At 40.2% G+C, this 10,137-nt stretch overlaps 1 protein-coding gene across 1 annotated transcript; it reads right to left on the reverse strand.

Moving 5' to 3' along the window:
- Positions 1 to 4,924: 4,924 nt before the first annotated feature.
- LOC124372281 lies at positions 4,925 to 9,021 on the reverse strand. The gene is made up of 3 exons (XM_046830659.1): positions 7,618 to 9,021; positions 6,398 to 7,426; positions 4,925 to 6,256 (listed from the first exon to the last, which is right to left on the reverse strand). Exons 1-3 carry the CDS (start codon positions 9,019 to 9,021, stop codon positions 4,925 to 4,927), a joined length of 3,765 nt encoding a protein of 1,254 aa, XP_046686615.1.
- Positions 9,022 to 10,137: the final 1,116 nt, after the last annotated feature.

Below are 10,137 nucleotides of genomic sequence, written 5' to 3' on the forward strand. Positions count from 1 at the left end.
CCACTCTCTCCAGAAAATATGCTATGCTAGGACCTGAGTTGTCAAACTTAAGGCTCCACTTGTATACAGGCACAGGTCTAGGACGTATACTGTCACATCTTCCATTTTTTAAACTGACCTCCGTCACGCTGTATCTCCAGGCTTTCTGGTTTATTAAGTTCTTCTTGGATCTTTCGAATCTTCTTTCTTCAGGCCTATTCATCCATTCGCCTTTTTTCTTCTTCCAGTCTTCTTTCTTCTTGGTGCCACTTCTCTTCTTGTACTGCCCTTTCATGTTTTAAATGTAGTTCTTGAAGTCTGATTTCTTCTTGTTGATGCATAACTTCTTTACTTCTCCGTTTTTTCTAGCGGTTTTTTTGCTCTTCCTCCACATTCATGAATGCGATCTTATCTTCGGCAGCTCAAAGGTGTCTGTCTCGTTGATTGGAACAATAGCGTGTTGATGTTCTCCTGGCCTATTATGAGGCTCATCTTGTGAAGGTTGCTTCACTTTGGGTTCAAAATTTGAAGATAATCTGGCATCCTTGAATGAATCCAATAATTCCTTGCATCTACTCAAAAGATCATCTTTAGTCTCCCCTAAATCGCCCTCTGCAGTTGCACTAACCGGAATTCTCTGCACTCTTAGATATAAGTGCCAAATACGGGCCACAATTACGATGGTACTCGTTGTCGTTGTGATTTCCCTCATAGTCCCACTAACTAAAGCTGAAAGATCTTGATACTTCACTTCACACTCCTCTAGTTCAGCACTCCGTATCTTGAGCATTAACTATCCGCAATCATCAATTTGGAGTGTTTGTTGCTAAAGTTTGAGACAGCCGTTTCCTCAAATCTCCAGCATTACCCTCGGTAGGCAAGCTCCTAATTTTTAAGTTCATAAATGACTTCGGTTTTACGAAGATGATAAGCACTCATGTTAATGTAAAACACTAAATTCACCAGTGGAACAGAAATGCTCATCTACTGCCCCTAATATTCATTAAACAATCCTTGAAAAGAGAGGAAACTATTTTACAAAAGCTTAGTATCTAAACAACAGGAACAATCAACATCATATAACATCATAGAAATTCCAAGAATGTACAATAAGTCAAATTTGAGCAAACTAAGGTAATAACTAAGCCAAAAATCCTCTGGATAATCCCAACATACCATTAATATAAATTATCTCAATGTAATGAAATGATTACCATAGCCAGAGCAGCTTAATAATTCCAATAATTGCATTTTTAAGGGTCTCAAACCTAGCCCCACGTTCAGAGAGCGCCATTTTGCGACCTCCCACTTAGGGTATCTCAGGTATCCGGCAGCAGTCAGTGGAGAAGGGGGTGGGCAGTGAGTGATATCTAAATGTGGTCACGTAGATATCTGGTCAAAATTCCTTGTGAAACATTGTTGCTCGGTGAAAAACGGGGCGCCACCTTGTTTTAGGATTGTACATATGCAGGGCTCCAACAAGGAAGCAGTCTCCTGCTCCCAGGAATTTTTGTCAGGTTCATCTACTACCCGCCTTACTAAATTTACTCTAGACCAAGCCTTGGTATTACACATTTATGGTTTACTTTAGCTTTTTTTTGAAAATAACACCCTTATAATAGTACCGTATAATAAATTAATCAGTTACACTAGGTGTGAAAAACAAGACTGTATTGCAAAAACTGGCCAATTTATTATACAAATTAAAGATAAAAAATAATCTCCAGTTGATTGTTCAAAACGATACTTGGCATGTAATCAAAAGATTCCAATTAAGTAACACAATTTAACCTGTTAATATACTTCAGTAGCCAGCCTCGATTAGTATCCAAGAAATACAATATTTAAAATTTCAAAAGTTTTGGAGCGCTCCATTTAGGTACTAAATTTGAATACAAGATATAGAACATTTAAGAAGATAAATGGGTACAACTTACGCTAAACATGAATAAAACCAGAAATAACTGCAATGTACAATGAGACACAATTCAATTACACAATATAAACAAGACAAGTATCATTAACCTAACAATTGAAGACATGAAGATAAGTTGCTGGGCATCGCTGAGCTGCGGCACATCTCACACACAGTAGTAGTAGTTAATTGTGAGTCCGATCCACCGTGACAAAATAGGACCATGGCGATATCGACTGTCCATAAAGGCAAAGAAAAGTCTGTACTCACCAAACGATTGAGTCACAATCAACCCACAGGTAAACGCGATCGGTCGGACCGCAGTGCGGCGCGACAGGGTCTGCGGGCGCGGCAGAGTCTAGGCGGTAAGCGGCAGAGTCCAGGCGGCAAGCGGCAGTCACCGCGAGACGTAACGGCACAGATCCGTGGCAGGGCGGTGTCGCGGCGTCGGGTAGGTTGGTCCGCGGTGGTCAAACCAGGCCAGCACTGATCACTGCAAGGGTACACCCAGGAATGGTCCACCAGTCACAAAAATCCAGGAATCCCAATAAATCCAGATAAAGGTCGCAGTACAAAAAGCCCTGTACACAATCAATTCGAAATAGAACGTGCCCAGCATACAATAATACGAGATAGTAATAATCCTAATAGTTGTATAAAGATAACAATAAGATAGACACAACATATAACAGTATGATAACATATTGTGAATAATAGATTAAGACAGTTTTATTGGTGATATTTTATAAAATCAGTAGGCTATTCTTCTGTGTCTATTTTTGGCATTTTCTGACATATATTCCAAGAATCTCACTTGACAGCTTTCAGTAAACATCATGATTTTATAATTAATTTTTTTCTTCTGGAGGACATTTTAACACATAACCAGATGCGTGATTAAATTTATCATGAATATTATATACTTGAGCAATACTCATAAATAGTCTCAATATGACAGGTTATCCTATATAAACACATTTTATTAACTAGTATTCACAACAAACAGATATAATTACATTTGACAAAAATATTCTAGTGTAAAATATATTCAAAATTCACAGTTAGCAAATTGTTTCATTAATTACTTGGAATTCCTTTCTTAGTTAACTCAGTAGTTTTTGTTTATTGTGAGAACTGATAATTTGTACTGTCATTAGATCTATGCAAGAAATATTGTTATAGAATGTTAACTTTACAAGGGTGGTGGCTATTTACTCATCAAAATAGTAAACATCTTAGGACTAAAATAAACAAAAATAATCAAAACAATCACTCATATCTTACAGCTAACAAAATTAATCATCATTACAAATAAATTGACATCTGAGCTACAAGTCGACCAACACTGTATAGTGTAATTTAAAATTCAAATTCAAAGAACTCCTCAATATATATTGTATATGATTACTTTCATAAGTAGATGAGATTTTTCTTCAATACAAAGATTATAATGCTTAAAAATTGTCGAGTTATCATAATGATTGTTATTAATTATTCAACTGAAACATTATTTCAGATACTGGCAAGAAAACATTATTTTTGAGGTGACAGACCTAGTATGCTATTAAACATAACATTAAATATTTGCATGAGTTATTTGAAGCAAGGGAAATATTTATTAAATTTTTGCCTGACTATAGTATAAACTTACTTAGTTGGTGATTTAATCTGGTCTTTTTTTTAAGATAATAAGTCGTTACTACTAAGATAATTACAGTTTAATAATTAGACAAAATTCATGAATTTTTAAGGAGACAATCATTTTTCAACATGTGACACAGTATTCAATTCCTAACAGGTTCAATTACCGAGGCCTGGTTTAGTTAAATATTGCACTAACGACATGAAATTTAAAATTTTAGTTGTGGTTTCCTTAATTTACAAAGAGAACAGTAATTAAGTGTGGTAGTAAATTCACCTTGGCCTTTCTCCGAAATCGGCTCCAAAATATCCAGCGATGCTGAAGGGCTTCCGGTCTTCAACAGCACACGAACACCAAAACGTACACCACAGTTCGCAGTTGGACCTCCAATGCCCAAATCGTCAGCCGCTTTCAGGGTTCATGCACAGTCGGTTAATCATGTTGGTGCGCTACACCGTTGTCGGTCGGGTCAGAAAGGCACATGGCGAGCATTGGCTGGAGTAATGATGTACCCTTACGCCTGCAGTTAGAAGTTAGGCAATTCCGGCATGCACATGTTTAGCCAACTAGTTGACGTTTAGTTGCGTTGGCACAATGTCGGCGCGCTACGACACTGGTTAATTAAGAGATAATTATAGAGTGATCAGTTCTACAATTTCTGCCAAACTAATATAGGTATTTTGCGCACGTCACAAACACCCTCCTTCCTCTAGAAAATTTCTCAAATTTTCTTTACTGGTTGAACTTCTTGAGGTCTGCCACATGCCAGTTTCCGATTTGCTTGCCATTCATATCAGAAAGGGTGTACACTAAGGGTGAGATTTCCTTAGCTACAACATATGGACCTACATAACGTGGAGCTAACTTGGCTGCGAAGTAATTGGCAGCGTCCGAATGCGGGTAGTTTCTCTTCAAAACAATATCACCAACCCGATACATCACTGGTCTTCTACGTAGGTTGTATCGACGAGCGTTCTGTTCATGCGCATTTTCCAGCCGGTTCGCAACATCCTGATAGATGTGCATTAGCTCTTGAAGCTTTTCCCCGAACTTTTCATGACTATCGGGTATAGGTAAAACCGAGCCATCTTGTACAACCTCGAATCCTGCACCAGCAGAAGCGAGTTCTCGCCCGAAGTTCAAGTAGGCTGGGGAATACTGTGTAGTCTCATGGTAGGCTGTTCGTAAGGCAAAACCAATCTTCGGTATATGCTTATCCCATTCTCTATGGTTGTCATTTATATAGGCTCTCAACATGGTGATAATATTCCGATTCACTCTTTCAGCAGGATTTGATTGAGGGTAACGACTTGCGTTTAGTAGGATTTTAACTTTGTACTGCTTAGCTAGGTTAGTAAACCGGGCCTCCGATGAATTCTGAGCTGTTATCACAAATTATGTAGGCCGGTACTCCATCCATACACCATAAATATGTCGTTTTCAAGATGTTGGGCCACTATTTCGGCCGTAGCTGCTCGAAGAGGTTGAAGAACAGAGTAATTCGTGAAGGTATCCGTAACCACCAATAAATACTTGAACCCTTTCATGGATCTTGGCAAAGGTCCCATCAAGTCAGCCGCAATCATTTGCCAAGGAGCTTTAATACCACGACGACATCCCATGTTTCCGGATGGCAGATTCTGATCATACTTCACTCTCTGACAAACACTGCACCGGGATACATAGGTGGCGACGTCCTTCCGCATCTTCGGCCAGTAGTATAACTGTTGTATACGATTGTATGTCTTGAGGACACCTTGATGTCCCGCTGTTGGCTCATCATGACACTCCGCTAAAACTTGCCTCCGTAGATCCTTAGGAACTACTATTCTCCAACTATCGCCCTGCAATAAAGGTTCTAAGGTTGTCACATTCTTATAGGGTTTACCGGTTTCAACTCTCCATTGGCTGTAGAGCTTAGAATTCTGTTCGACTTTCTGTAACATGCCCTTGTACCACTTATCTTTGACATCAAGGGGAATTTCCACTGCCTCACACTGAAGTGCGTTCTCCGAGGGAAGTTCAAGAGGAGTTGTACGAGATAAAAGATCTGGTACCACATTATCCTGTCCTTTCCTATGAACCAAGTGGTAATCGTACGGTTGTAAACGGAGGGCCCAACGAGCCAGTCGACCGGTGGGATCTTTTAGCCTGTTTAGCCAGAGGAGGCTGTAGTGGTCCTTAACCACGGTAAATCTCACACCTTCTACATAAGGCCTAAATGTTTCCACCGCCCAGATGACAGCCAAGCACTCCCGCTCGGTAGCAGAGTATTTTTGTTCTTGTTGAGTTAGGGTTCGACTAGCATATGCTACCACTCCTGCACCCTGCTCATACTCCTGACTCAGAACCGCAGCTATTCCCACTCCCGAAGCATCACATGAGATAGTAAATGCCTTGGTGTAATCTGGACAAGACAAAATAGGGGCCGTAATTAAGCAGGATTTGATATCTTGAAATGCTTGCTCAGCCTCCTGGTTCCACTCAAATTTTGAACGCCTACTAAGAAGGGATCTCAGCGGATGCATTCGAGACGCAAAATTAGGGATGAAACGCCTGTACCATGACGCTATTCCGCTGAATTGCCTGACCTCTTTTTGGTTTCGAGGAACTGGTATGTCAAAAATTGCCTTGATTTTGTCAGGGTCCACCCTTAAACCATCAACACTGACAACGTAACCTAGATACCTTAGTTCAGAACGGCAGAACTTGGACTTCTCCTGATTTAAGGTCAATTTAGCTGTTCGGATTCTTTAAAAAATTTCGGCCAACACCTGTAGGTGTTTCTCAAAGCTTGACGTCACGACAATTTTATCGTCTAGGTAAACGAAAACATGGGGTTCTAGGTCCGGTCCTAATACGGTGTCCACAAGGCGCTGCCAAGTTGCCGGAGCTCCGCATAAACCAAATGGCATTGTCACAAACTGGTAGAGTCTCCTTCCGGGAATAGTGAACGCCGTCTTCTCCTTACTGCTTTCTTCTAACTCAATTTGCCAATATGCGCTCTTAATGTCTAGACTTGATAGGTATTTGGCGTCTCTAAGGCGATCAAGGATTGTTGTCACTTGATGTAAGGGGTAAGCATCCTTACGACTAACAGCGTTAACCGCTCTGAAGTCAACCAGAAATCTCTTGCTACCATCCGGTTTGTCAAGCAGCATAATCGGGGAGGACCATGCACTCTGTGAGGGTTCAACAACACCCAAGTGCAGCATACGGTCAAGCTTTTCATTAATGAGTTTTTGGCGGGCAGGAGAGACTGAATAATAACGCTGTTTGATGTGTTGAGCGTCGCCTGTGTCTATCACATGTTTGACTCTGTCTGTTCTTCCTAAAGATGCAGGCTCATCCTTAAAATGTCCTTCAATAAGTTCTTGAAGTTTACCTCTCTCTTCCGGTGCTAGGTTATCTCCCGACGTAATTCCTCCAATGGAACTGCAAAATATCTGGGTATTTTTAGGAACAAAATCCCATTTACGGTTACGCATGTCCGTTACGATGTGCATGTGCTCCCAAAAGTCTATACCTAATATGAGAGATTGTTGTAATGAGGGTACAACACAAACTGATAATTCTTCGGTCCTTCCTTGTAAAGTTATGGGCAAGCTAATAAATCCTTTAATCTCGTGCCTATTGGAGTCGGCCGTCTCAACATAAGTTCCAAGGGTGTCCTGTAGCTTAGTTGGGAATTCTCTTAAAATCCATAATCCTTTTCCTCCCAGAAATGTTCTCGATGCCCCTGAATCGAGAAGTGCTGTAATTTCTCTACCTAAAACTCTGACTTTAAGATAAGGTCTAGGATCCTTTTGATAAGTCTGCAAAACATAGTTGATGATGGGCGAGTCTTTATCCTTTAGGGAGCCAAAATAGTTTAGTGAGTCTTTAGCCCCCTGCCATGCACGTTTTTTGGCTGACATTTACTGCAGTCTCTCTTCAGAATATTTTCTTTCCCACAACCGTAGCAGAACTTTTTCTTAGGCTGCCGACAGAACCAAAACCGATGACCTTGTGCTCCACAATTCCAGCAGGATATTTCTTGCCGTTCTCTAAATTGTTTAGATTCAATGGCAGCTACACGTACTTGTGGGAATCCCCTTCGGCAATTTGAATCATGATAAGCGAGATCAGGTTTAAGTGCCGTTTCATTCCCAGGTGCAGGTCTCGGTCTAATCATACTCAGTCGACCGGCTTCGGCACGACGACCCATAGATATAAGCTGTTCGAGGAATAAAATATTGCTTAAGGCCAATCTATCTTGCAGCTGAGGATGCAGGTTGTTGTAAATTTGAGCTAAACGAGTGGTCTCTGGTACGGAGGCTGCCAATCTACTATATAGTCCCTCCATGGCGGCTATGTAAAGGTCCAATGGCTCCTTATCTCCCTGAACTCTATTAAATATTTCCTGATGAAGCCTCAAGATGTAATCAGCTGATTGAAAAGCTTCACGAAGTTCTTTTGTAAGTTGGTGCCAAGACCTGATTCTAGTTGCTGCTGCGCGATACCAAACAAGCGCGGGACCGGCAAAGAGGTCGACGGCGGATTCGTATAGCTCTTGATGAGTTATCCCACGTGCTCGGCGCAATTCCTCCACTCTCTCCAGAAAATATGCTATGCTAGGACCTGAGTTGTCAAACTTAAGGCTCCACTTGTATACAGGCACAGGTCTAGGACGTATACTGTCACATCTTCCATTTTTAAACTGACCTCCGTCACGCTGTATCTCCAGGCTTTCTGGTTTATTAAGTTCTTCTTGGATCTTCGAATCTTCTTTCTTCAGCCTATCATCCATTCGCCTTTTTTCTTCTTCCAGTCTTCTTTCTTCTTGGTGCCACTTCTCTTCTTGTACTGCCCTTTCATGTTTTAAATGTAGTTCTTGAAGTCTGATTTCTTCTTGTTGATGCATAACTTCTTTACTTCTCCGTTTTTCTAGCGGTTTTTGCTCTTCCTCCACATTCATGAATGCGATCTTCGGCAGCTCAAAGGTGTCTGTCTCGTTGATTGGAACAATAGCGTGTTGATGTTCTCCTGGCCTATTATGAGGCTCATCTTGTGAAGGTTGCTTCACTTTGGGTTCAAAATTTGAAGATAATCTGGCATCCTTGAATGAATCCAATAATTCCTTGCATCTACTCAAAAGATCATCTTTAGTCTCCCCTAAATCGCCCTCTGCAGTTGCACTAACCGGAATTCTCTGCACTCTTAGATATAAGTGCCAAATACGGGCCACAATACGATGGTACTCGTTGTCGTTGTGATTTCCCTCATAGTCACTAACTAAAGCTGAAAGATCTTGATACTTCACTTCACACTCCTCTAGTTCAGCATCCGTATCTTGAGCATTAACTATCGCATCATCAATTGGAGTGTTTGTTGCTAAAGTTTGAGACAGCCGTTTCCTCAAATCTCCAGCATTACCCTCGGTAGGCAAGCTCCTAATTTTAAGTTCATAAATGACTTCGGTTTTACGAAGATGATAAGCACTCATGTTAATGTAAAACACTAAATTCACCAGTGGAACAGAAATGCTCATCTACTGCCCCTAATATTCATTAAACAATCCTTGAAAGAGAGGAAACTATTTTACAAAAGCTTAGTATCTAACAACAGGAACAATCAACATCATATAACATCATAGAAATTCCAAGAATGTACAATAAGTCAAATTTGAGCAACTAAGGTAATAACTAAGCCAAAAATCCTCTGGATAATCCCAACATACCATTAATATAAATTATCTCAATGTAATGAAATGATTACCATAGCCAGAGCAGCTTAATAATTCCAATAATTGCATTTTTAAGGGTCTCAAAACCTAGCCCCACGTTCAGAGCGCCATTTTTGCGACCTCCCACTTAGGGTATCTCAGGTATCCGGCAGCAGTCAGTGGAGAAGGGGGTGGGCAGTGAAAGTGTGGGCAGTGATATCTAAATGTGGTCACGTAGATATCTGGTCAAAATTCCTTGTGAAACATTGTTGCTCGGTGAAAACGGGGCGCCACCTTGTTTTAGGATTGTACATATGCAGGGCTCCAACAAGGAAGCAGTCTCCTGCTCCCAGGAATTTTTGTCAGGTTCATCTACTACCCGCCTTACTAAATTTACTCTAGACCAAGCCTTGGTATTACACATTTATGGTTTACTTTAGCTTTTTTTGAAAATAACACCCTTATAATAGTACCGTATAATAAATTAATCAGTTACACTAGGTGTGAAAAACAAGACTGTATTGCAAAAACTGGCCAATTTATTATACAAATTAAAGATAAAAAATAATCTCCAGTTGATTGTTCAAAACGATACTTGGCATGCAATCAAATGGATTCCAATTGAGTAACACAATTTAACCTGTTAATATACTTCAGTAGCCAGCCTCGATTAGTATCCAAGAAATACAATATTTAAAATTTCAAAAGTTTTGGAGCGCTCCATTTAGTTACTAAATTTGAATACAAGATATAGAAAATTTAAGAAATTAAATGGGTACAACTTACGCTAAACATGAATAAACCAGAAATAACAGCAATGTACAATGAGACACAATTCAATTACACAATATAAACAAGACAAGTATCATTAACCTAACAATTGAAGACATGAAGATA

Source organism: Homalodisca vitripennis, unplaced genomic scaffold (genome assembly GCF_021130785.1).
Source record: "Homalodisca vitripennis isolate AUS2020 unplaced genomic scaffold, UT_GWSS_2.1 ScUCBcl_2812;HRSCAF=7918, whole genome shotgun sequence".
NCBI lineage: Eukaryota > Metazoa > Arthropoda > Insecta > Hemiptera > Cicadellidae > Homalodisca > Homalodisca vitripennis.

Excerpts from the sequence above, each read along its gene's own strand:
- LOC124372281 (XM_046830659.1), bottom strand. The coding sequence starts at position 9,021 with ATGAGTGCTTATCATCTTCGTAAAACCGAAGTCATTTATGAACTTAAA. Across the intron at positions 7,427-7,617 it reads GCCGAAGGGGATTCCCACAA|GGGGCTAAAGACTCACTAAA; the intron begins GTACGTGTAGCT and ends CGTGCATGGCAG. Across the intron at positions 6,257-6,397 it reads GGCAGCGCCTTGTGGACACC|GAGAAGTCCAAGTTCTGCCG; the intron begins GTATTAGGACCG and ends ACCTTAAATCAG.